Below are 27,873 nucleotides of genomic sequence, written 5' to 3' on the forward strand. Positions count from 1 at the left end.
CGTGAGAATGGGACACTTGCCTGGCTTACTCAATTTCGAATCCACAGTACTGAGAACATTGCGGGGCACATAATAATTGCTCAATAAATAAAAGCACACTTCATTTTATTGCACTTTATCATGCTTGACAGATGGTGGTTTTTTGTTTTTCTTAAATTGAAGGTTTGTGGCACAATTTTTCCAACAGCGTTTGCTTACTTTGTGTCCCTGTGTCACATTTTGGTAATTCTCACAATATTTCAGATTTTTCTTGATTATTATAGGTGTTTTGATGATCTGTGATTAGAGATCTTGGATGTTACTACTATGATTCACTGAAAGCTTAGGTGATGGGTATCATTTTTTTTAGCAATAAAATGTTTTAAAATTAAGGGATGTACATTGCATTGTTAGACATAATGCTATTGCACACTTAATAGACTACAGTATAGTGTAAACATAACTTTTATATGCCCTGGGAAACCAAAACTTTGGGGGTGATTTGCTTTATTGCTGTATCTTAGCTATATTATTGCGCTTGTCTGTGACAAAACCCACAATATCTATGAAGTATACCTGAATTTGTTAAATGCATGGATGATGAATAGGATCATAGTTAGTGTCTGGACAAGGATTGAAAACTCCGTGACTCTATATGCATTTTCCTTTCCAGTTTCCCAAGGAGAAAAAGAGGCAATGAAATGGGCACAGTTTCCTGATCCAAAGGGTAGCTAGCTAGGTTTGCTGAGAGGGCATCCTTCCATTGGAGTAAAACCTGGGATAGGAGAGTGCAGCAGTGGCTGGTCTGGGCGAGATGACAGGGAGTGGAAAGAATAGAAGACTTGGATATATTCCAGGGCTGGACTCTTCATCTCTCTAAGCCTGTTTTCTCTTTGTGTAATGAGGAAAAAATGCTGCAAGGATTCAATGGAATAAAGCATGTAAAACATCTCACACAAAGCCTGACATATGGGAGATATTTACTGAAGGATCAGTTCATTGATACCTAGCCCTGATGTTGGAAGGAAATAACTTCAAGGCAACCGGAAGTAGTGTAGTTTCCAGAAAATATACTGTTTACACTCCTGTGCCTTTTCATATGTTCCCTTTGCTAAGAACCCATTTCCAGTTTTTGTGTTTGACAAAAACTGTCTCGGATGTAAAGCCTTCCCTCCTGACTCACATGACTCAGAGGAAACTATACTTCTCCCTGCTTTGTGCTGGCTGCACTGGAGCTTACATCCATCACAGTGCATCACTATTCTGTTGCATGTATTTTTGTTTTATTTTTATAGAATTTTTAATGACATGGAAAAAGCACATGACATAATAATGTTACATGAAAAAAGTTCAAAGACATTAAAACACAAATTAATCTGAAAGCTAAAAAACTACTGTATGTTCTTTTTGTGTGTCTGTCTCTCCTGTGGGCTTTGAGCTCCGTGGTTCAATATTCATTCAACAAACATTTATTAAGTCCCACTATGTGCTCAGTACGGCTCTGTGGTTTTTGTACCTCCAGGGTCTGCTACGTAATCAGTGCGCAATAAATACCGGCTGAATGTCTAAGTCAGTGAAAAGAATATGAATTTTATCAGCATGCAGACTTGGTTTTAAGTCTGGCTTCCACACTTTCTGGTGTGCAACTTTGGGCAAGTCACTTCACCTCTCTCAGACTGTTTTCTCATAAAGTATATGTAATACCTCTGTTGGAGGGTTCTGAGAGGCAATAACATGTAGCACTTGGAACTGAGTAAATGCTCTTTCTTCTTCCTTTAAGGGAAGTTTAGATATTTGTGACCTACCTGTCACTGGTGAGGATGCACCACTTGGATGAAAGAAAAACTGATTATATCATACGTTGGTGAGGCTGTGCTGGTGTAAATGTAAACTGAGAAAATTGGAGGACCCACAAATATGCATGCTTTAGTATCTTAGTCTGCTTGGGCTGCTATAACAAAGTACCATAGACTGGGTGGCGTAAGCAATAGATACTTATTTCTTATAATTCTGGAGGCTGGGAAGTCCAAGATCAGGGTGCCAGCATGGTTGGATTCTGGTGAAGGCCCAATTTTAGAATCGCTGATGGCTGTATTATTTTGACATGGGATGTTGGAGAAGACTCTTGAGAGTCCCTGGACTGCAAGGAGATCCAACCAGTCCATCCTAAAGAAAATCAGTCCGGAATATTCATTGGAAGGACTGATGTTGAAACTGAAACTTCAACACTTTGGCCGGCTGATGTGCAGAGCTGACTCATTGGAAAAGACCCTGATGCTGGGAAGGATTGAAGGTGGGAGGAGAAGGGGTAATGACAGAGGAAGAAATGGTTGGATGGCATCACCAACTCAATGGACATGAGTTTGAGTAAACTCTGAAAGTTGGTGATGGACAGGAAGTCCTGGTGTGCTGCAGTCCATGGAGTCACAGAGTCGGACATGACTAAACAACTGAACTGAACTGTGTTCTTGTTTTATCCTCATAGAGTGGAGTGAGAGAGATAGCAGGTTGTCTAATCTCTTCTTATAAGGGCATTAATTCCATCATGAGAACCCTGCCCTTAGGACTTGATCTAAACCTAGTTGCCTTTCAAAGACCCCACTTCTAAATACCATTACATTTGGGATTAGGACTTCCACTTATAAGTTTTGAAGGGGCACATGCATTCAGTCCATGACAGCTAGTAGTAATTCCACTTCTTAGTGTCTTGAAAACTCTCACATATGTACACAAGGAGACATGCACAAGGGTACATGTTCTCCTAGACTATTTGCATTGGACTAACATTCAGTTCAGTTCAGTTCAGTTGCTCAGTCATGTCCGACTCTTTGCGACCCCATGAATCACAGCATGCCAGGCCTCCCTGTCCATCACCAACTCCCAGAGTTCAGTCAAACTCATGTCCATCGAGTCAGTGATGCCATCCAGCCATCTCATTCTCGGTCGTCCCCTTCTCCTCCTGCCCGCGATCCCTCCCAGCATCAGAGTCTTTTCCAGTGAGTCAACTCGTCGCATGAGGTGGCCAAAGTATTGGAGTTTCAGCTTTAGCATCAGTCCTTCCAATGAACACCCAGGATTGATCTTTATTCAGTTCAGTTTAGTTCAGTCGCTCAGTCGTGTCCGATTCCTCGTGACCCCATGAATCACAGCATGCCAGGCCTCCCTGTCCATCACCAACTCCCAGAGTTCACTCAAACTCATGCCCATCGAGTTGGTGATGCCATCCACCCATCTCATTCTCTGTTGTCCCCGTCTCCTCCCACCCCCAGTCCCTCCCAGCATCAGACTCTTTTCCAGTGAGTCAACTCGTTGCGTGAGGTGGCCAAAGTATTGGAGTTTCAGCTTCAGCATCAGTCCTTCCAATGAACACCCAGGATTGATCTTTAGAATGGACTGGTTGCCAAACCTAAATGTCAATAGGCTCATGGAGGTTAAAAAGGAATAGATTGAACTTATATGTATCAATGTTGGAGAAGGCAATGACACCCCACTCCAGTACTCTTGCCTGGAAAATCCCATGGATGGAGAAGCCTGGTAGGCTGCAGTCCATGGGGTCGCTAAGAGTCGGACATGACTTCACTTCCACTTTTCACTTTTATGCATTGGAGAAGGAAATGGCAACCCACTCCAGTGTTCTTGCCTGGAGAATCCCAGGGACAGGGGAGCCTGATGGGCTGCCGTCTACGGGGTCGCACAGAGTCGGACATGACTGAAGTCTTAGCAGCAGTATATATATCAATGTAGAGAAATCTTAAAACCATATTGAGATTAAAATAATAATTTGTGGAAAGCTGTACAGATTAAAGAAAAAGAACAATAATATATGTTTTTATTTATATGTATATCAAATGCTGGTTCCTTCAACAAGAGATCGGGTCCCAGCTAAAGGATCCTGGGACATCTCAGAAGGTTTTTATCTCCTTTGGCTCATCTACATAACCAGACTGATCCTTTTTATCTGTTAAGACTCCGTTCGGGGATCATCAGTTTTTCAGGAAGCTTAATCTGACATCCAACCACCCAATCTCTCATTCTGAAACCCTGTCCACTGAGCTCTCTGTATTATAACCCTACTCTATCATTTGATAATTACCTAAATGATCTTCTCCCTCACCTAGTTGAGCATCTGGAACCATGCCTAATTCTTCCCTTTATCCTGAGGGATACAGAATTTTAGGGATCTTCCCCTCCATCTTGGTGGGGTCACTGGGAGACATCAGACAGCCTCCAACTGTGGGGTTCCAGCCCCACCCAACTACATGTTCCCCATGAATGAAGTCAGTTCGCTGGCTGAAGTTCTGTATCCAGAACCCAGTTGGTGGCAAACCCCTTCTGTATTACTGTCTGTCCAGGTGGAAAGCAGACACTACTCACCTTTACAAAGTGAGGAGCACAGCTGCTTCCAGTGCCTCTCCATTTCTTCATCTGTAAAATGGGGACAATGAGACTTCAGGGCTTTTAAATTACTTTGAAATTCTGGGATGCAAGGATCCCCAAACCTCAGTTAAGCAATTACTATGGAGTGTGAGTGTGTGTGTGTGCACAAAATATAGAGTGAATTCTCCATTAATTTCTCTCTGTTGCCTACTGCCCATGAGGAGTAATCCTGACATTCAGGGACATTCATTTTTTTTCCTTGAAGGTAAGAAAATGGAGCTCCAAAGATGGGAGGAGACAGGATATTCAGCTATTAAGGTATTGAGTTAGAGTTTGAAATTAGATCTAACTCCATCTTTTTTTTTTGGTCTCTAGGCAAAAATATTAATTGGGTCTCTTAATAGATTACCAAGCTAGTTGTCACTGTCTTGTGTCAGTTTTCTCAGCTTTAGATTAAGCAGACTGAACCAGATCAGGGGTTCCCAGTTTGCTCTGTGGACCTCTGTCATTAGAATTACCAATGGAGCTTTGTGAAAAAAAAAAAAAAAAAAAGATATGGCATACACAGTGCCCAGAAATTCTGATTTAATTTATCTAGAGCAGAGCTCAGAAACCTGTAGTGTAAAAAATGTTCGGCTGATTCTGATATGCAGGTCTATTTGGGACCCTGAGCATCAGAGCCTCTCCATCTTGAATGCACATACAAATCATGTAGAGATCTTGTTAAATGTAGGTTCTGCCTCAGAAGGGCTGGGGAGGGGCCTGAGGATCTGCATTTCTAACAAGCACCCAGGTGACGCTGATGCTGCTGATCTGGGCACTACGCTTTGAGTAGCAAGAGCCTGTGTCCTACTGGACAGCATTCCAGGCTCTGACATTGTAAGAGTCTAGCTTTCTGGAGGGCTCTTTTTGCCTCCTCCTGCTTGCCCCTTTCTCTCTGCTGAACACTTTGTTTTTGACTCATTTTCTCTTTCCAGGCCCCACTGTACGCATGAACACATTTATGTTTGGCAAGGCCAGAGTCCTGGCATTTTTCAAGCTATGGTTTCCCCATTTTCTAACAAGCCCCAGTTCTTAGATCATTCCTCCTCAGCACACAGACATTTGATATGCTTTGGTCCAGACACCAGCTGCTGTCCCTGTGTTGGTGTATGGTTATTGGGTTGGTAGGACATACCTGGAAGGTGGAGATGGATGAGTAGTTCTGATGGAGCGACTTCAGTCCAGCCTTTGGATGATGATGGCAGGGGAGGTCGCAGGGACATGCCCCACCCCAGACATAGGAACGGGGGGACTTATACTCTTCTTGGACCCTGGGGGTATCGCCTTGTTCCCCCTCTGCTGACTCCTCTTTTCCCCTCTGCTCTCCTGGTCTCCATGGGGACTCACTCTCCACATCCTTTGGGGACTCCATGAGAGCTGGTGACAGGGGAATACCAGGGATGACTCACTCTTTAGAGCCTGGGGAAGTTGGAAAAGTTTGACTGAGTGAGTCCCCAGGCTCTGTGTGGGGAAGACACTCATGCTGCTTGTTTAGGGGAATTTTCCCCCTCTGTTCTTTGAGACTCAGTGTTTTTATGATGCTTTATGGTCTTCTGCACCAACACAAATTCTTCTTGTGGGGCTCCTGACATGTCACATTTTCCTCTTGCCTGGATTGTCCACGCTCTTTCTCATCTACCTGAAAAACTCATCCTTTTAGTTACAGAATCAGCTCGCATACCCCATCACCTTTTGCAGGAAGCCTTCCTGCCTCTGTGATGGAGTCATTCTTTCCCTCTATGCAGCTGAGATGCACATGCAAGAACACTAATCCAAAACAGACAGGGAAACAGATGATTGTGAGAGAGTCAATTCCTAGGAAGGTTGACAAGGAGTCCAGGGTCTCCGAGGAGAAGAAAGAGGTCCAGGGCCCTCGGGAAGGAGAAAGGGGTCTGAGTCTCTTAAGCAGGAGAAAAGGACAAACATTTTTTTTTCTACATTGCTTTGTCTTAGTCAATATAACAGTGTATCTTGCTCAAGGATTTGTTTCTCCTTAATAAGAACCTCCTGACTAATCTTGTTATCTTAAAACTTATGTACTGTGGGAGTGAGTTGGGTAAGATCTTTCTATTGTTAGTTCTAATCCTGTTATCTTAAGATGTATGTTGTGGGAGTGGGTCTGATAAAAGTACATAAAGCCTTGCAAAGACTAGAGAGGGGGCACTCTTTGTCCCCCTTATGTCTATGTCAGAAGCTTTCTCTGTCCCTTTTTATACTTTAATAAAACTCTGCTACACAAGAGCTCTTGAGTGATCAAGCCTGGTCCCTGGTCCCAAAGCTAAATCTTTTTTGGAGATCATGAATCTGACATCGTTCACCATAAGCTATCAATTGTGGCTGATGCTGTGCCAGACTGGAAGCAACCTGAGGCCAGGACTGGACATGAAGTTAGCTCTCTGGAAATTAGATCAGAACTCTTGGGAGTTGACCTAGGCACTGGTAATTTTTAAAACTCTCAGGACTGAAAACCGCTTTCATTGTTCATATAGGATTGAGAGCCATTCCCTAATGGGTGAGAAGGGGGCTGAACCTGAAGGTAGAGCTGAGTAGCTCAGTCTGTGGAGAGTTGATGGCTATGGGGTGAGAGCAATCTGGAATCACCTCAGTTCTATGGTGTGTCTTACAGCTAATCTGTCATTCATGTTAGCAAAGAGTTCATTAATTCACATAATTAATATCTACTGCACTTTACTGTGTTGTGGGCTTCAGTTTAAGATCTTAATGGTGAACCAAAGAGCCACAGTCCCCTTTCCCCTGGAGCTTGCAAGGAGTTTGAACTAACGAAATTGCATTAGGGATATGGGATGGGTATCATCAGAACCATGTAGTCATTCTGTCACATTAAAGGATAGTGAATTGCTTGGCACTGACTGTACCACTCAGGTATTTATTGGGTGACCCCCAGTGGGACCCAGTGGTGGTGTGGCACAAATCTTCAGCTGTGGCTTCTACCTGGGTCATTGGGCTGCTGTACCCTGGGTTTTAGCTGGGCACAGGGTTAAAAAAGGTTGCCAACCTCCCTCTTCTCAAGGCCACATGGACACGTTCTGCTTTCCATTTTTACAATTATCTGGCTGCCATCTTTTCCCCTCCAGCCCTTACTAAATTCTCCCAACAAGTGTTAAATGGTAGCTGGCAAAATCTGTCTTTTCTGAACACTGAATGTAATGAGAAAAGCAATCATCTAAAATAGGATCCTCTGGATCATGGAGAAAGCAAGAGAGTTCCACAAAAACATCTATTTCTGCTTCATTGACTATGCCAAAGCCTTTGACTGTGTGGATCACAATAAACTGTGGAATATTCTGAAAGAGATGGGAATACCAGACCACCTGACCTGCCTCTTGAGAAACCTGTATGCAGGTCAGGAAGCAACAGTTAGAACTGGACATGGAACAACAGACTGGTTCCAAATAGGAAAAGGAGTACGTCAAGGTTGTATATTGTCACCCTGCTTATTTAACTTATATGCAGAGTACATCATGAGGAATGCTGGGCTGGAAGAAGCACAAGCTGGAATCAAGATTGCCCGGAGAAATATCAATAACCTCAGATATGCAGATGATACCACCCTTATGGCAGAGAGTGAAGAGGAACACAAAAGCCTCTTGATGAAAGTGAAAGAGGAGAGTGAAAAGTTTGGCTTGAAGCTCAACATTCAGAAAATGAAGATCATGGCATCTGGTCCCATCACTTCATGGGAAATAGATGGGGAAACAGTGGAAACAGCGTCAGACTTTATTTTTTTGGGCTCCAAAATCACTGCAGATGCTGATTGCAGCCATGAAATTAAAAGACGCTTACTTCTTGGAAGGAAAGTTATGACCAACCTAGATAGTATATTAAAAAGCAGAGACATTACTTTGCCAACAAAGGTCCGTCTAGTCAAGGCTATGGTTTTTCCCATGGTCATGTATGGATGTGAGAGTTGGACTGTGAAGAAAGCTGATCGCCGAAGAATTGATGCTTTTGAACTGTGGTGTTGGAGAAGACTCTTGAGAGTCCCTTGGACTGCATGGAGATCCAACCAGTCCATTTTAGAGGAGATCGATCCTGGGTGTTCACTGGAAGGACTGATGCTAAAGTTGAAACTGGAATACTTTGGCCACCTCATGCGACGAGTTGACTCACTGGAAAAGAGTCTGATGCTAGGAAGGATTGGGGGTGGGAGGAGACTGGGACGACAGAGAATGAGATGGCTGGATGGCATCACCGACTTGATGGACATGAGTTTAAGTGAACTCCGGGAGTTGGTGATGGACATGGAGGCCTGGCGTGCTGTGATTCATGGGGTCGCAAAGAGTCGGACACGACTGAGCGACTGAACTGAACTGAACTGCACATTATTACTGCCTTGCAAGAAAACACCTGTGACATTATCCAGAGTGTTGTGTGTTTGTACCTGATGAGCCTACTAGTGTATCATTTTATAAATCACATGGGGACACAAGTGAGGGGCCCTAGTGAGCTGATGTCAAGCTTAGGGGACATAATAAATCAGTAGTTCAGATCATGGGGCTGTTGGTGGAAAAATTTGTTCCTTATTTTGGGAATCATTATCCTAATGTGTGTTTTCTCTTACATGTGCCTGTACTGTTTCGGTGACATCTGCCTCCAAAACAGCCAGATAGGAACCACCTCCATGCAGTGAAGCCCCTTGCTGGACCCTTGCAAAGTTTTCAAGGTACCCAATACTCATAAAACCTGAACTCTTTGATGGCTTTCAGGAAAAGACTTTTAAAGACAGGGTGAGGGGACTTCCCTGGTGGTCCAGTGGCTAAGACTCTGTGCTCCCAATGCAGGGGGCCTGGGTTCATTTGTTGGTCAGGAAACTAGATCCTACATGCCACAACAAAAGAATCCACATGCCATAACTGAGACCCACCACAGCCAAATAAATAATAAATAAAAATAAATATTAAAGACAGGGTGAGGGAGAGGGTTGCTGTGTATGTGATCAGCTTGTGGATATTCTTCTGATTGGTTGGTGGTGAGGTAATGAGGAGTCAACATCATCAACCTTCTGGTTCCAACCTGTCTGGAGTCTCTGTGCTTGTGGGCGGCATGCAGTTAATATTTTACACCTGGTGGGGGTTTCAGTGTCTGCAAAACAGCTTAAAGGATATGGCTCAGAATATTATCTATAGCGCTTGAGGAGGAACTAAAGATCCTTGACTTTGGTGAATGGTTGAATTATTATCATTTTGCCTGGCTTGATTGTTTTATTTCTGCATTTTCTCACTTCTCTGATTCAATTTATTTTTGGATCTTGAGGAAGGCCTAGGAGTCTAAAGATTTTTTACAAACAAGAAGCAGGCTTGTGGAGGAGGATGTGGCTGGGTGGGAGTTTGTCCCTGGAGGGCCTGTTCAGGTACACTGGGGGGAGGTCACAGAGAGGGCGTGACTTCTGATTGATCTGTGAATCGGATCTGACTGATTGGAAGCACTTCATCTCCTCCTCTGTCCTTGAAATATACACTCTGCTCAGTTCAGTTCAGTCGCTTAGTCGTGTCCAACTCTTTGCAACCCCATGAATTACAGCACGCCAAGCCTCCCTGTCTATCACCAACTCCCGGAGTTCACGCAAACTCTTGTCCATTGAGTCGGTGATGCCATCCAGCTATCTCATTCTCTGTTGTCCCTGTCTCCTCCTGCCCCCAATCCCTCCCAGCATTAGAGTCTTTTCCAGTGAGTCAACTCTTCATATGAGGTGGCCAAAATATTGGAGTTTCAGCTTTACCATCAGTCTTTCCAATGAACACCCAGGACTAATCTCCTTTAGAATGGACTGGTTGGATCTCCTTGCAGTCCAAGGGACTCTCAAGAGTCTTCTCCAGCACCACAGTTCAAAAGCATCAATCCTTCAGTGCTCAGCTTTATTTATAGTCTAACTCTCACATCCATACATGACCACTGGAGAAACCATAACCTTGACTAGATGGACCTTTGTTGACAAAGTAATGTCTCTGCTTTTTAATATGCTGTCTACGTTGGTCATAACTTTCCTTCCAGGGAGTAAGCATCTTTTAATTTCATGGCTGCAATTAGCATCTGCAGTGATTTTGGAGCCCAAAAAAATAAAGTCTGACGCTGTTTCCACTGTTTCCCCATCTATTTTCCATGAAGTGATGGGACCAGATGCCATGATCTTCGTTTTCTGAATGTTGACCTTTAAGCCATCTTTTTCACTCTCCTCTTTCACTTCCATCAAGAGGCTTTTGAGTTCCTCTTCACTTTCTGCCATCAGGGTGGTGTCATCTGCATATCTGAGGTTATTGATATTTCCCCCGGCAATCTTGATTCCAGCTTGTGCTTCTTCCAGCCCAGCGTTCCTCATGATGTACTCTGCATAGAAGTTTAATAAGGAGGGTGACCATACACAACCTTGACGTACTCCTTTTCCTATTTGGAACCAGTCTGTTGTTCCATGTCCAGTTCTAACTGTTGCTTCCTGACCTGCATACAGGTTTCTCAAGAGGCAGGTCAGGTGGTCTGGTATTCCCATCTCTTTCAGAATGTTCCACAGTTTATTGTGATCCACACAGTCAAAGGCTTTGGCATAGTCAATAAAGCAGAAATAGATGTTTTCTGGAACTCTCTTGCTTTTTCCATGATCCAGCGGGTGCTGGCAATTTGATCTCTGGTTCCTCTGCCTTTTCTAAAACCAGCTTGAACATCTGGAAGTTCACGGTTCACGTCTTGTTGAAGACTGGCTTGGAGAATTTTAAGCATGACTTTACTAGCATGTGAGTTGAGTGCAATTGTGCAGTAGTTTGAGCATTCTTTGGCATTGCCTTTCTTTGGGATTGGAATGAAGACTGAACTTTTCCAGTCCTGTGGCCACTGCTGAGTTTTCCAAATTTGCTGGCATATTGAGTGCAGCACTTTCACAACATCATCTTTCAGGATTTGAAATAGCTCAACTGGAATTCCATCACCACCACTAGCTTTGTTCGCAGTGATGCTTCCTAAGACCCACTTGACTTCACATTCCAAGATGTCTGGCTCTCGGTGAGTGATCACACCATCGTGATTATCTTGGTCTTGAAGATCTTTTTTGTACAGTTCTGTGTATTCTTGCCACCTCTTCTTAATATCTTTTGCTTCTTTTAGGTCCACACCATTTCTGTCCTTTATCAAGCCCATCTTTGCATGAAATGTTCCCTTGGTATCTCCGATTTTCTTGAAGAGATCTCTTGTCTTTCCTATTCTGTTGTTTTCCTCTATTTCTTTGCTTGTGGGAGCCATTTTCAAGAGAGCAATGAGAGAAGACTGAGCACCGAAGAACGGATGCTTTTGAATTGTGGTGCTGGAGGACTCTTGTGGATCCTTTTGTCTGCAAGGAGATTAAATAAGTCAATCCTTAAAGGAAATCAACCCTGAATATTCACTGGAAGAACTGATACTGAAGCTGAAGCTCCAATCCTTTGGCCACCTGATGTCACGTGCTGACTCCCTGGAAAAGACCCTAATGCTGGGAAAGATTGAGGGCAGGAGGAGAAGGGGGTGACCGAGGATGAGATGGTTGGATGGCATCACCGACCCAATGGACATGAATTTGAGCAAACTCCAGGAGATAGTGGAGGACAGGGAAGCCTGGCGTGCTGCAGTCCGTGGGGTCACCAAGAGTTGGACAGGACTTAGCGACTAAACAACAATGAGTGAACAATGTGTTGTTCAGAGCATCTGAACGGTGTGCATGTCTGAACCCAGTGTTTAAACTTCTAAGATCCTGGCCAGCGTGGGTGGATATCTACTTGTGGCTACTAAGACAAGCCTTGTAAGCAAGGTCCCCTGCTTATTCAAGGAATTCCTGCGGCAGCTGAAGTATGCTTTCTGTATGTGTGTGGGAGGCTTGTGGGACTTTCCTATTCCCCTTTATCTTTCACAAGCATCTTTCCTAATATATTTTTTCCACTAATTATGTTTTGGCATTTGTTTATCATAGGCCTTGAGCTGACACTATACTTAACAAAAATTTTGAAACAGTTGTGTGTTCTGGGGTTGTTTCTATTCTTTTGTCATTATGAATAATGCTGTTATGAACATTTGTGTACAGGCTTTTGTCTGAACGTACGCTTTCTTAGTCATATGCCGAGGAACGAAATTGTTGAATCATATGGAAGCACTGTTTAAATTTTTGAGAAACTGCTGATGTTTTCCAAAGTGGCTACATCATTTTAAAATCTCACTAAATGCAGGAGACCTGAGTTCGATCCCTGGGTGGGGAAGATCCCATGGAGAAGGGAATGGCTACCCACTCCAGTATTCTTGCTTAGAGAATTCCTTGGACAGAGGAGCCTGGCAGGCTACAGTCCATGGGGTCACAAAGAGTCAGACACAACTGAGCAACTTTCATTTTCACCAGTGTAGAAGGGTTCACCCTTCTCTCATGCCTTGACAACATTTTGATATTGCCCATTATTTTAACCATTCTAGTGGAAGTGAAGTGATATCTCATTGTGTGTGTGTATACTCCACGTTCAAGGTCAGGAGGAGTGGCCTTGAGGAGATACCCCTCATCCAAGGTAAGGTACAGCGGCTGCACTTTGCTGGAGCAGCTGAGAAGAGATTTTTCCCCGACTAAGGTAAGAGAAACCCAAATAAGACGGTAGGTATTGCGAGGGGGCGTCAGAGGGCAGACACACTGAAATCATAATCACAGGAAACTAGTTGATCTGATCACATGGACCACAGCCGAATGTGGTCCACTGGAGAAGGGAATGGCAAACCACTTCAGTATACTTGCCTTGAGAACCCCATGAACAGTAACAAAGGGAAAAATTATAGGATACTGAATGAGGAATTCCCCAGGTCGGTAGGTGGCCAATATGCTACTGGAGCTCAGTGGAGAAATAACTCTAGAAGGAATGAAGGGATGGAGCAAAAGCAAAACCAATACCCCGTTGTGGATGTGATCAATGATAGAAGTAAGGTCCGGTGCTGTAAAGAGCAATATTGCATAGGAACCTGGAACGTTAGGTCCATGAATCAAGGCAAACTGGAAGTGGTCAAACAGGAGATGGCAAGAGTGAACGTTGACATTCTAGGAATCAGTGAACTAAAATGGACTGGAATGGGTGAATTTAACTCAGGTGACCATTATATCTACTACTGTGGGCAGGAATCCCTTAGAAGAAATGGAGTAGCCATCATGGTCAACAAAAGAGTCTGAAATGCAGTACTTGGATGCAATCTTAAAAACGACAGAATGATTTCTGTTCGTTTCCAAGGCAAACCATTCAATATTACAGTAATCCAGGCCTATGCCCCTACCAGTAATGCTGAAGAAGCCGAAGTTGAATGGTTCTATGAAGACCTACAAGACCTTTTAGAATGAACACCCAAAAAAGATGTCCTTTTCATTATAGGGGACTGGAATGCAAAAGTAGGAGGTCAAGAAACACCTGGAGTAACAGGCAAATTTGGACTTGGAGCACGGAATGAAGCAGGGCAAAGGCTAATAGAGTTTTGTCAAGAGAACGCACTGGTCATAGCAAACACCCTCTTCCAACAACACAAGAGAAGACTCTACACATGGACATCACCAGATGGTCAACACCGAAATCAGATTGATTATATTCTTTGCAACCAAAGATGGAGAAGCTGTATACAGTTAGCAAAAACAAGACCAGGAGCTGACTGTGGCTCAGATCATGAACTTCTTATTGCCAAATTCAAACTGAAATTGAAGAAAGTAGGGCAAACCACTAGACCTTTCAGATATGACCTCAATCAAATCCCTTATGATTATGCAGTGGAAGTGAGGAATAGATTTAAGGGACTAGATCTGATAGATAGAGTGCCTGATGAACTCTGGACGGAGGTTCATGACATTGTACAGGAGACAGGGACCAAGACCATCCCCATGGAAAAGAAATGCAAAAAAGCAAGAGGGCTGTCTGAGGAGGCCTTACAAATAGCTGTGAAAAGAAGAGAAGCGAAAAGCAAAGGAGAAAAGGAAAGATATAAGCATCTGAATGCAGAGTTCCAAAGAATAGCAAGGAGAGATAAGAAAGCCTTCCTCAGTGATCAATGCAAAGAAATAGAGGAAAATAACAGAATAGGAAAAACAAGAGATCTCTTCAAGAAAATTAGAGATTCCAAGGGAACATTTCATGCAAAGATGGGCTCGATAAAGGACAGAAATGGTATGGACCTAACAGAAGCAGAAGATATTAAGAAGAGGTGGCAAGAATACGCAGAAGAACTGTACAAAAAAGATCTTTACGACCAAGATAGTCACGATAACGTGATCACTGACCTAGGGCCAGACATCTTGGAATGTGAAGTCAAGTGGGCCTTAGAAAGCATCACTACTAACAAAGCTAGTGGAGGTGATGGAATTCCAGTTGAGCTATTTCAAATCTTGAAAGATGATGCTGTGAAAGTGCTGCACTCAATATGCCAGCAAATTTGGAAAACTCAGCAGTGACCACAGGACTGGAAAAGTTCAGTCTTCATTCCAATCCCAAAGAAAGGCAATGCCAAAGAATGCTCAAACTACCGCACAATTGCACTCATCTCACATGCTAGAAAAGTCATGCTCAAAATTCTCCAAGCCAGGCTTCAGCAATATGTGAACCGTGAACTCCCAGATGTTCAAGCAGGTTTTAGAAAAGGCAGAGGCACCAGAGATCAAATTGCCAACATCTGCTGGATCATGGAAAAAGCAAGAGAGTTCCAGAAAAACATCTATTTCTGCTTCATTGACTATGCCAAAGCCTTTGACTGTGTGGATCACAATAAACTGTGGAACATTCTGAAAGAGATGGGAATCCCAGATCACCTGACCTGCCTCTTGAGAAACCTGTGTACAGGTCAGGAAGCAACAGTCAGAATTGTACATGGAACAACAGACTGGTTCCAAATAGGAAAAGGAGTACGTCAAGGCTGTATATTGTCACCTTGCTTATTTAACTTATATGCAGAGTACATCATGAGGAACGCTGGTCTGGAAGAAGCACAAGCTGGAATCAAGATTGCTGGGAGAAATATCAATAACCTCAGATATGCAGATGACACTACCCTCATGGCAGAAAGTGAACAGGAACTCAAAGACCTCTTGATGAAAGTGAAAGAGGAGAGTGAAAAGGTTGGCTTTAAGCTCAACATTCAGAAAACAAAGATCATGGCATCTGGTCCCATCACTTCATGGGAAATAAATGGAAAAACAGTGGAAACAGTGTCAGACTTTATTTTTTTGGGCTCCAAAATCACTGCAGATGCTGATTGCAGCCATGAAATTAAAAGACGCTTACTTCTTGGAAGGAAAGTTATGACCAACCTTGATAATATATTGAAAAGCAGAGACATTACTTTGCCAACAAAGGTCCGTCTAGTCAAGGCTATGGTTTTTCCCGTGGTCCTGTATGGGTGTGAGAGTTGGACTGTGAAGAAGGCTGATCGCTGAAGAATTGATGCTTTTGAACTGTGGTGTTGGAGAAGACTCTTGAGAGTCCCTTGTACCGCCAGGAGATCCAACCAGTCCATTCTAAGGGAGATCAATCCTGGGTGTTCATGGAAGGACTGATGCTAAAGCTGAAGCTGCAATACTTTGGCCACCTCATGCGACGAGTTGACTCACTGGAAAAGACTCTGATGCTAGGAAAGGTTGGGGGCGGGAGGAGAAGGGGACGACCGAGAGTGAGATGGCTGGATGGCATCACCGACTCTGTGGACATGAGTTTGAGTGAACTCCGGGATTTGGTGATGGACAGGGAGGACTGGCGTGCTGTGATTCATGGGGTTGCGGAGAGTCGGACACGACTGAGCGACTGAACTGAACTGAACTGAACTGATGTGTATTTAATTTGTCTAAGCCAGGTCTTAGTTGTAGCATGTGGCATGAGGGATTGAACCTGGGGCCCCTGCATATGGCGGGCATGAAGGGTCTTAACCACTAAACTCCCAGGGAAAGTCCCTCAGTGTGTTTTTGATTTGCACTTCTCTGATGATTAATGATGTTATAGAGCTTTCATGTGCTAATTGGTTGATTGTATCTTTTTCTGTGGGGAAGCATTATTTAAATCCTTTGTGCATTTTAAAATCGGTCTTATTATTGAGGTGTAAGAGTTATTTATATATTCTCATACAAATATCTTATCAGATATGTGATTTGTATAGATGCTCTACCTTTCAGAGGGTTGTCTATTCACTCTCCTTATGGTATCTTTTGAAGTGCAAAAGATTTTGATGAAGCCCCATTTATCCCTTTTTTTATATTACTGCTTATGCTTTTGATGTCATACCTAAGAAACCATTGACTAAGACCACAAAGATTCATTCTCACACTGTCTTCTAAACATTTTGTAGTTTTAGCTTTGACTTTGAGTTAATTTTTATACGTATGTGAGGTAAAGGTTCAGGTTCATTCTTTTGCATTTGGTTGTCCAGTTGACCCAGCACTGCTTGTTGAAAACAGTATTTTTTCCCCCACTAAGTTATCCTAATTGCAGCCTTATTAAAAATAAATTGCTCATAAATGTGAAGGTTTTTTTGTGGACTCTCGGTTGTATTCCTTTGATATATATGTGTGTCTGGCCTCATGCTGTATGGCATTGTACTTTTAAAAACTGAAGTATAGTTGCTATATGATGTTATGTTACAGATGTACAATATAGTGATTCACGATTTTTAAAGGTTTTACCTCATTTATAGTTATTATAAAATATTGATTATATTCCTTGTGTTTTCAACATATCCTTGTAGCTTATTTTGTACCTAATAGTGTGTACCTCTTTATTCCATACCCTTTCTTCTCCCACTGAAAACTACTAGATTGTTTTCTATATCTGAGTCTGCATTTTTTAAATTTAATAGTTTTTTATATTTAATAGTTTCTTATATTTTTTAGATTCCACATCCAAGTGGTATCATATGATATTTGTATTTCTTTGTCTGACATTTCACTTAGCATAATGCCTTCAATGTCCATCCATGTTGCTGCAAATGGTAAAATTTCATTTTTTTTGAATAACTGAATAATATTCCATTGTATGTGTATACCACATCTTCTTTATCCATTAATCTGTTGACAGACATTGAGGTCACTTCCATATGTTGGCAACTGTAAATAATGTCGCTATGAATACTGAGGTACATGGATCTTTTTGAATTAGTGTTTTATACCCAGGAGTGGAATTGTTGGATCACATGGTAGTTCTATTTTTAGTTTTTTGAGAAACATTCATACTGTTCTCTACAATGGCTGTTCAATTCAGTTCAGTTTAGTTCAGTCACTCAGTCGTGTCCGACTCTTTGCGACCCCATGAATCACAGCACGCCAGGCCTCCCTGTCCATCACCAACTCCCGGAGTTCACTCAAACTCATGTCCACAGAGTCGGTGATGCCATCCAGCCATCTCATTCTCTGTCGTCCCCGTCTCCTCCCACCCCCAATCCCTTCCAGCATCAGACTCTTTTCCAGTGAGTCAACTCGTCGCATGAGGTGGCCAAAGTATTGCAGTTTCAGCTTCAGCATCAGTCCTTCCAATGAACACCCAGGATTGATCTCCTTGAGAATGGACTGGTTGGATCTCCTTGCAGTCCAAGGGACTCTCAAGAGTCTTCTCCAGCACCACAGTTCAAAAGCATTAATTCTTCGGCGATGCCTTCTTCACAGTCCAACTCTCACATCCATACATGACCACGGGAAAAACCATAGCCTTGACTAGACGGACCTTGGTTGGCAAAGTAATGTATAATGCCACTAAGTTACAAACTATAAAAAGGAATTTTATAGTATATGAATTATATCTCAACAAAACTGTTATTAAAAATAGAATCAAACTGAAATATGAAAAACAATTTATTATTCACATGAAGTACATCAGTTCAGTCGCTCAGCAAATTTGGCCTTGGAGTACAGAATGAAGCAGGCCAAAGGCTAACAGAGTTTTGCCAAGAGAACGCACTGGTCAAAGCAAACACCCTCTTCCAACAACACAAGAGAGGACTCTACACATAGACATCACCAGATAGTCAATACCGAATCAGATTGATTATATTCCTTGCAGTTGAAGATGGAGAAGCTCCATACAGTCAGCTAAAACAAGACTGTGGCTCAGATCATGAACTCCTTATTGCCAAATTCAGACTTAAATTGAAGAAAGTAGGGAAAACCACTGGACCATTCAGGTGTGACCTAAATCAAATCCTTTATGACTATACAGTGGAAGTGACAAATAGATTCAAGGGATTAGATCTGATAGAGTGCCTGAAGAACTATGGATGGAGGTTCGTGACATTGTACAGGAGGCAGTGATCAAGACCACCCCCAAGAAAAGAAATGCAAAAAGGCAAAATGGTTGTCTGAGTAGGCCCTACAAACAGCTATGAAAAAAAGAGAAGCGAAAGGCAAAGGAGCAAAGGAAAGATATACTCATTTGAATGCAGAGTTCCAAAGAATAGCAAGGAGAGATAAGAAAGCCTTCCTCAGTGATCAATGCAAAGAAATAGAGGAAAACAATAGAATGGGAAAGACTAGAGATCTCTTCAAGAAAATTAGAGATCCCAAGGGAATATTTCATGCAAAGATGGGTACAATAAGGGACAGAAATGATATGAACCTAATAGAAGCAGACAGTATTAAGAAGAGGTGACAAGAATACACAGAAGAACTATACAAAAAAGATCTTCACGACCCAGATAACCACAATGGTGTGATCATTCACCTAGAGCCAGAATCCTGGAATGTGAAGTCAAGTGGGCCTTAGAAAGCATCACTACGAACAAAGCTAGTGGAGGTGGCAGAATTCCAGTGGAGCTCTTTCATATCCTAAAAGATGATGCTGTGAAAGTGTTGCACTCAATATACCAGCAAATGTGGAAAAGTCAGCAGTGGCCACAGGACTGGAAAAGCTCAATCTTCATTCCAATCCCAAAGAAAGGCAATGCCAAAGAATGCTCAAACTACCACACAATTGCACACATCTCACATGCTAGCAAAGTAATGCTCAAAATTCTCCAAGCCAGGCTTCAGCAATACATGAACCATGAATTTCCAGATGTTTAAGCTGAATTTAGAAAAGGCAGAGGAACCAGAAATCAAATTGCCAACATTTGTTGGATCATCAGAAAAGCAAGAGAGTTCCAGAAAAACATCTACTTCTGCTTTATTGACTATGCCAAAGCCTTTGACTGAGTGGATCACAATAAACTGTGGAAAATTCTGAAAGAGATGGGAATACCAGACCACATGACCTGCCTCCTAAGAGATCTGTATGCAGGTCAAGAAGCAACAATTAGAACTGGACATGGAACAACAGACTGGTTCCAAATTGGGAAAGGAGTATGTCAAGGCTATATAATGTCACCCTGCTTATTTAACTTATGTGCGTAGTACATCATGAGAAATGCTGGACTGGATGAAGCACAAGTTGGAATCAAGATTGCTGGGAGAAATATGAATAACTTCAGATATGCAGATGACACTACCCTTATGGCAGAAAGTGAAGAGGAACTAAAGAGCCTCTTGATGAAAGTGAAAGAGGAGGGTGAAAAAGTTGGCTTAAAGCTCAACATTCAGAAAACTAAGATCACGGCATCTGGCCCCATCACTTCATGGCAAATAGATGGGGAAACAGTGGAAACAGTGAGAGACTGTATTTTTGGGCTCCAAAATCACTGCAGATGGTGACTGCAGCCATGAAATTAAAAGATGCTTGCTCCTTGGCAGATAAGTTATGACCAACCTAGACAACTTATTAAAAAGCAGAGACAATACTTTTGCCAACAAAGGTCCTTCTAGTCAAAGCTATGGTTTTTCCAGTAGTCATGTATGGATTTGAGAGTTGGACCATAAAGAAAGCTGAGCGCCAAAGAATTGATGATTTTGAACTGTGGTGTTGGAGAAGACTCTTGAGAGTCCCTTGGACTGCAAGGAGATCCACCCAGTCCATCCTGAAGGAAATCAGCCCTAAATATTCATTGGAAGGACTGATGCTGAAGCTGAAACTCCAATACTTTGGCCATCTGATGCGAAGAGCTGACTCATTTGAACAGACCCTGATGCTGGGAAAGATTGAAGGCAGGAGGAGAAGGGGATGACAGAGGATGAGATGGTTGGATGGCATCACCAACTCAATGGACATGAGTTTGAGTAAACTCCTGGAGTTGGTGATGGACAGGGAGGCCTGGTGTGGTGCAGTCAATGAGGTCACAAAGAGTCGGACATGACTGAGGGACTGAACCGAACTGAGCAACAACAAAAAACCAAATCACCTACCAGAGACAAAAATCTAAGTCCAGATGTATGAAACTCAACAAATTCTAACTCTTTTTGTGTCTAGCTACCTTTTCTAGAATATTCTTGCCCTTGCAATCACATAGAGTTCCTCGGTGGCTCAGCAGTAAAATAATCTGCCTGCAATGCAGGAGACACGGGTTTGATCCCAAATGGCAATCCACTCCCGTATTTTTGCTGGGTAAATTCCACGGACATAGGATCCTGGCAAGCTACAGTCCAAAGGGTCACAAAGAATTGGACATGATTGAACCACTGAACATAAGCATACACACTCAGGCCACATACAGATTTTTCCTACTTGATATGATTCTCCATGTTGAGTCCAGTCCCCATGAATGAGTTTCTTCCCAGGTAGGGTCAGAATTGGTCCATGCAGCCCAGTGACTTGACTGATGTCCTGACCTCTCTAGTCTTGCCAGAATTTTTTGTTGTTGGAGAAGAATTTGTAACCTACGCTGCTCCTATTGGCCTTCCTCCTAGAAGCGAAGTGTTCGCTGACATTTTTGATGTTCCCAACTCTGGATTGACTCTGCCTGGATACAAATACCTGCACATCAAGTCACCCTGTGGGGAATGCTGGTCCCCCTGTCTCTCTCCAAATGCCCTTATTGCTGTTCTGCAAATCTGAGTCTTTATTTTCATGCATCTGCTCTGAAGACTAAGTATCCATTATGTTTTCAGTGTGAGTCTTTCAAATTTATAATGGACAAGTCTAGAGAAGGAGGCACATTGAAAAGCCTGGAGCTCTACTCTGGGGAAGGACTTTTAATGATGTGAAACATCTTCCCTGTAGCTCAAAAGGTAAAGAATCTTCCTGCAATGCAGGAGACCCGGGTTCCATCCTGGATTGGAAAGATTCTCTGGAGAAGGGAATGGTAACCCACTCCAGTATTCTTGCCTGGAGAATCCCATGGACAGAGGAGCCTGGCAGGCTACAATCTGTGGGATTGCAAAAAGTCAGACACAAGTGAAGTGACTAACACTACACTACTACATCTTTCCCAGCCAAGGAGCCTCCACAAAGCTCCCTTCATGTCACTGTTCCTCAGGCTGTAGATAAAGGGGTTCAGCATGGGGGTGACCATTGTGTACACCACAGATGCCACCACTCCAGTGTCTGCTGAGTAGGAGGATGAGGGCTGGAAATACACCAGAAAGACAGTTCCATAGAAGAGAGTGACCACTGTCAGGTGAGAGCCACAGGTAGAGAGGACTTTGTGCTTCCCCCCAGCAGAGGGGATCCTGAGGATGGTGTGGATGATATGGGCATAAGAGACCAGGATGCAGGTGAGAGGGACCACCCCCGAAAGGGCTGCTTCTGCAAACATCATGAGCTGAAAGGTGTGAGTGTCTGAGCAGGCAAGTTTGAGGAGTGGGAGAAGGTCACAGAAGAAGTGTGGGATGGCATGGGAGGTGCAGAAGGAGAATTGAGACATGAGGAGACAGAGGGAGAAGGCCAGGAGGTGGGAGCTGAGCCAGGATGCGGCGACCAGCAGCAGGCAGCGCTGGGGCCCCATGATGGTGGTGTAGTGGAGAGGAAGGCAGATGGCCACGTAGCGGTCATAGGCCATCACAGCCAGCAGGAAGTCATCCAGAAGGGCCAATTCCATGAAGAAGAACATCTGCACGAGGCACCCAGTGTGGGAGATGGTGTAGTGCTGTGTGTGGATGTTGAGCAGCACCTTGGGGACGATGGTGCAGGAGAAGCAGGTGTCGGTGAAGGACAGGTTGGCCAGGAAGAAGTACATGGGGGTGTGGAGGCGGGGGTCAGAGCTGATGGCCAGGATGATGAGCAGGTTCCCCAGCACGGTGACCAGGTACACGGCTAGGAAGAGCCCGAACAGGAGAGGCTGCTGCTCTGTGTGTTGAGAGAAGCCGAGGAGCAGGAAGTCAGAGATGCTGGTTCGGTTTCTAATTTCCTTCAAAAGCAGAGAAATTAGAGCAGATCTTATTTAAATAAAGATAGGCTCTCAATGTTACAGAGTCCATGGACTTTGGTTTGTTTTTCTCTATTCCTTGAAGAGGTCACTGAGTTCATTAGTAGGTGTAAATGCTGGTTTGCAAATATGTACAAATAGGACTGTGAACCCTGACGAGACGGTATCAGGGTAGAGATGTAGTTTGGGTTCTAGAATTCTGTAATGTGGCATGCTTTCCCCATAGGTGGTCTGAATGAGACTGAACTGGAATTCAGCTGGAAAAGTCTCTTCAAATTTAATTTCATTTTTAAAAAAACTATAGAACAATCATTTTTGTCTGTGGTTTAATTTTCATTTTATATTGAAATGTAGCTGATTTACATTGTTATGCTAGTTTCAGCTGTACAGCAAAGTGATTGAGTTATGCATATATGTATGTATATATATATATATATATATATATATCGCCATTCTTTTTCAGATTCTTTTCCCATATAGTTGATTATGTAATATTGAGTAGAGTTTTCTGTGCTACACAGTAGGTTCTTGTTTTTTTAAACTTTCTTTTTTATATTGGCATATAGCCGATTAAGAGTGTTGTGATAGTTTCAGGTGGACAGCAAAAGGACTCAGCCGTATATACCTGTATCCTTTATCCATCAAACTTCCCAACAGTTCAGGCTGCCACATAACATTGAGCAGTGTTTCCTGTGCTATACAGTAGGTCTTCATTGATTATTTATTTTATATACAATAGTGTGTATGTGTGCTTAGTTGCTTAGTCGTGTCCAACTCTTTGTGACCCTGTGGACTGTAGCCCACCAGAGTCTTCTGTCCATGGGGATTCTTCAGGTAAGAATATTGGAGTGGGTTGCCATGCCCTTCTCTAGGTATATATGGTAGTATGTATATGTTAGTTACAAACTCCTAATTTAGAACAACCATTTAAATTTCACTGTCTTACTGTGGAGCTCATTTTGGGGTCATGCATATACTAGGATTTAGGGGGCAAAACAAAGAGCTCTGTGTGTAAGTGTGTGAGTGTTGAGCACATGTTGAGAAAGATGGAAGGAGGGTTGGTTACTTCAGAGAGGAGCCCACTGAGATTTAGGGATATGGAACAACAGACTGGTTCCAAATAGGAAAAGGAGTATGTCAAGGTTGTATATTGTCACCCTGCTTATTTAACTTATATGCAGAGTACATCATGAGGAACACTGGGCTGGAAGAAGCACAAGCTGGAATCAAGATTGCTGGGAGAAACATCAATAACCTCAGATATGCAGATGACACCACCCTTATGGCAGAAAGTGAAGAGGAACTCAAAAGCCTCTTGATGAAAGTGAAAGAGGAGAGTGAAAAGTTTGGCTTGAAGCTCAACATTCAGAAAACAAAGATCATGGCATCTGGTCCCATCACTTCATGGGAAATAGATGGGGAAACAGTGTCAGACTTTATTTTTTTGGGCTCCAAAATCACTGCAGATGCTGATTGCAGCCATGAAATTAAAATATGCTTGCTCCTTGGAAGGAAAGTTATGACCAACGTAGACAGCATATTAAAAAGCAGAGACACACCAAAATAAACTCAAAATGGATTAGAGAGCTAAATGTAAGACCAGAAACTATAGAACTCCTAGAGGAGAACATAGGCAAAACACTCTCTGACATAAATCACAGCAGGATCCTCCAAGACCCACCTCCCAGAATATTGGAAATAAAAGCAGAAATAAACGGAACCTAATTAAAATCAAAAGCTTCTTCACAGCAAAGGAAACTATAAGCAAGGTGAAAAGACAGCCTCAGAATGGGGGAAAATAATAGCAAATGAAGCAACTGATAAAGGATTAATCTCCAAAATATACAAGCAGCACCTGCAGCTCAATTCCAGAAAACTAAGTGACCCAATCAAAAAATGGGCCAAAGAACTAAACAGACATTTCTCCAAAGAAGACATAAAGATGGTTAACAAACACATGAAAAAATGCTCAACATCCCTCGTAATCAGAGAAATGCAAATCAAAACTACAATGAGATACCATTTCGCACCAGTCAGAATGGCTGCTATCCAAAAGTCTACATGCAATAAATGCTGAAGAGGGTGTGGAGAGAAGGGAACTCTCTTACACTGTTGGTGGGAATGCAAACTAGTACAGCCACTATGGAGAACAGTATGGAGATTCCTCAAAAAACTGGAAATAGAACTGCCATATGATCCAGCAATCGCACTCCTGGGCATACACACCGAGGAAACCAGAATTGAAAGAGACACATGCACTCCAATGTTCATTGCAGCACTGTTTATAATAGCCAGGACATGGAAGCAACCTAGATGTCCATCTGCAGATGAATGGATAAAAAAGCTTCGGTACATATACACAATGGAGTATTACTCAGCCATTAAAAAGAATGCATTTGAATCAGTTCTAATGAGGTGGATGAAACTGAAGCCTATTATACAGAGTGAAGTAAGCCAGAAAGAAAAACACCAATACAATATACTAACGCATATATATGGAATTTAGAAAGATGGAAATGATAACCCTGTATACGAGACAGCAAAAGAGACACAGATGTATAGAACAGTCTTTGAGACTCTGTGGGAGAGGGTGAGGGTGGGATGGTTTGGGAGAATGGCATTGAAACATGTATATTACCATATGTGAAATGAATCACCAGTTCAGGGTTGATGCATGTTACAGGATGCTCGGGGCTGGTATGCAGGGATGACCCAGAGGGAGGATAAGGGGAGGAGGGAGGTCGGAGGGGTGTTCAGGAGGGGGAACTCATGTACACCTGGGGCGGATTCATGTCAATGTATGGCAAAACCAACCAATATAATATTGTAAAATAATTAGCCTCCAATAAAAATTAAAAAAAAAAAGCAGAGACATTACTTTGCCAACCAAGGTCCATCTAGTCAAGGCTATGGTTTTTCCAGTGGTCATGTATGGATGTGAGAATTGGACTGTGAAGAAAGCTGATTGCCAAAGAATTGATGCTTTTGAACTGTGGTGTTGGAGAAGACTCTTGAGAGTCCCTCGGGCTGCAAGAAGATCCAACCAGTCCTTTCTAAAGGAGATCGGTCCTGGGTGTTCACTGGATGGACTGATGCTAAAGCTGAAACTCCAATACTTTGGCCACTTCATGAGAAGAGTTGAGTCACTGGAAAAGATCTCTGATGCTGGGAGGGACTGGGGGCGGGAGGAGAAGGGGACAACAGAGAATGAGATGGCTGGATAGCACCACCGACTCGATGGACATGAGTTTGAGTGAACTCTGGGAGTTGGTGATGGACAGGGAGGCCTGGCGTGCTGTGACTCATGGGGTCGCAAAGAGCTGGACATGACTGAGCGACTGAACTGAACTGATGGGAGTGTTCTGGCCCTCTTTGCTTTGAACCATTCCCATGCATTAGTATGGCTATGAGAACCCTGTGAACTGAAAAGCACCTTTTCATTAAGGGCACATCATTTTCATTCTCATCATCAATCTGCCCATCATTATCTTATGCTTTAACACCTGAGCTTTGGAATCTGGACATGGGATAAGAATTTTTTCTCTGTTCCTTATGCTCAGTCTGCCTTTGATTAATCACTGTCCACTGAATCTCTGTGTCCTGCTTTGTACCATGTGCAACTACTTTGTAGACTCGTTGAAGTTATAACTGAGATAACATATGTGGTGGGCAGGCTGCTTCTAAGGGCAATGATGTTACTGTCATTGTTAGTACAGGTGATGCAATGTGACCCTGGGGCCCAGGATGTGGTGAAATGTACTGGGGGACGTGCTTTACTGCTGAGCTCCTCATGTGCCTTTAATCTTTGGGATATTTTTACTCACATTGAACTTTGCTTTTCTTCTACAAGATGCAGATAATAACCTCCCGATAGGATTGTTGAAGAGGCCAAATGCTGGGATTGGCTGCGGTTTCTTCAGGATTCATGATATGTTGCCAAGATGTGAAATTTGAAGGAGCTATGATGGTTTGGAGGAAGAATGCCAGGTCAGTCAGTGGCAGCAGGGGCCAATGTCATGTTTGTTTAGGGTCATGAATAAAAGCATTATATACTTCTGGAGTCAGACAGAATTTTTCCACTCTTTACTCTTGATGAAATCTTGAGAAAGTCGCCAACTTTTTCAGCTTCAGTTTCTTCATTGGCTTAAATGGAATAATGATAGAGTTCCCTATACAAAGTTGTTATGAGGATTAAGTTTGATAATAATTATAGACTGTTTGATAATAATTATAGACACCAGGGCATCCCTGGTAGCTTAGGTGGCAAAGAATCCACCTGCAATGTGGGAGACCTAGGTTTGATCCCTGGGCTAGGAAGTTTCCCTGGAGGTGGGCATGGCAACCCATTCCAGTATTCTTGCCTGGAGAATCTCATGGACAGAGGAGCCTGGCGTGCTACAGTCCATAGGCTCACAAAGAGTTGGACATGACTAAGTGACTAAGCACAACACAAACAAAAAAATAGACTGTTTGAGATCAAGAATGACATAAATGTAAGTGCTTAATAATTATGATCTATTATTACTACTTTTTTAAAAATTAAAAGGGTGTTGTTTTTGTGGATCCAGTCACTGCCTGCATCTTGGGCTTGTAGATTGTGAGGTGTCAGTATAAAAAGTCATCATCATTATCACCAATATCAGCACAGCAGCACCACCTCTGACTCTACTCACAACCGTTTCTACCAAGTAGAAACTGGGTCAAATAACTTAATCATAAAAGCTCCCTGATTATATTATTAAAGGAATAAATAATTTCATCCTAAATGATTTAGCACAAAGTTTAGTAAAAAAGGAAGGGTGTGACTGAGGTTGGTAACTAAATGGACGTAGAGAGTAAATTATGGGTACTGACATGGCGAGGCGGCGGCGAGTGGCTCTGGGAACCAGGCTCTTCCACTGGACAAGGGTCAGTTAGGCTCTGTTCTTGCACAAGTGCTGTGTCCTTGTCACTGATGGGGTTGTGGAAGGGTGCTCTGACACCCATTCTCCACAATGCCTTCAGTCTGCACCTTCAGGGATGTGATGAACCCCAGAACTGGATGCCCCTCTTAGTGATCAGAAGATTCAGAAAATGATTGGCAGATAGGGATGCAGAAGAAAGTGGCAAAATGAAAAGGAAGAGGTTCTACAGGCTGCTTGTGTATATGTGTCAGCGTGTGTGTGTGTGCCCTTAGGTAGACTCTCTCCCCATCCCTAAGCATCCGTTCTCACCTGGAGGTGCTGACCAGCCTCCATCTGTGATGCTTCCTCGAGGAGGTTGGGTTCTCTATTTTGTTGTCACAAGGGC

The 27,873-nt window shown here is 43.0% G+C and overlaps 1 protein-coding gene across 1 annotated transcript; it reads right to left on the minus strand.

Annotated features, from left to right (window-relative positions):
• Positions 1 to 4,257: 4,257 nt before the first annotated feature.
• LOC129539985 (olfactory receptor 1G1-like) lies at positions 4,258 to 27,570 on the minus strand. Its single transcript, XM_088841766.1, has 4 exons — positions 27,439 to 27,570; positions 21,642 to 22,566; positions 5,534 to 5,775; positions 4,258 to 4,404 (listed from the first exon to the last, which is right to left on the minus strand). Exons 1-4 carry the CDS (start codon positions 27,568 to 27,570, stop codon positions 4,258 to 4,260), a joined length of 1,446 nt encoding a protein of 481 aa, XP_088697892.1.
• Between the last annotated feature and the right edge of the window lie 303 nt (positions 27,571 to 27,873).

This window comes from Moschus berezovskii, chromosome 11 (assembly GCF_049115385.1).
Source record: "Moschus berezovskii isolate FMDL1 chromosome 11, NW_MosBer_1.0, whole genome shotgun sequence".
In the NCBI taxonomy this organism is placed as follows: Eukaryota; Metazoa; Chordata; class Mammalia; order Artiodactyla; family Moschidae; genus Moschus; species Moschus berezovskii.

Coding starts and splice junctions, on each gene's coding strand:
- LOC129539985 (XM_088841766.1), bottom strand. CDS start 27,570: ATGGGTGTCAGAGCACCCTTCCACAACCCCATCAGTGACAAGGACACA. Junction 22,567..27,438: donor ACTCGCCGCCGCCTCGCCAT/GTCAGTACCCAT, acceptor CTGCTTTTGAAG/GAAATTAGAAACCGAACCAG. Junction 4,405..5,533: donor CATCCATCTCCACCTTCCAG/GTATGTCCTACC, acceptor CCCATTTTACAG/ATGAAGAAATGGAGAGGCAC.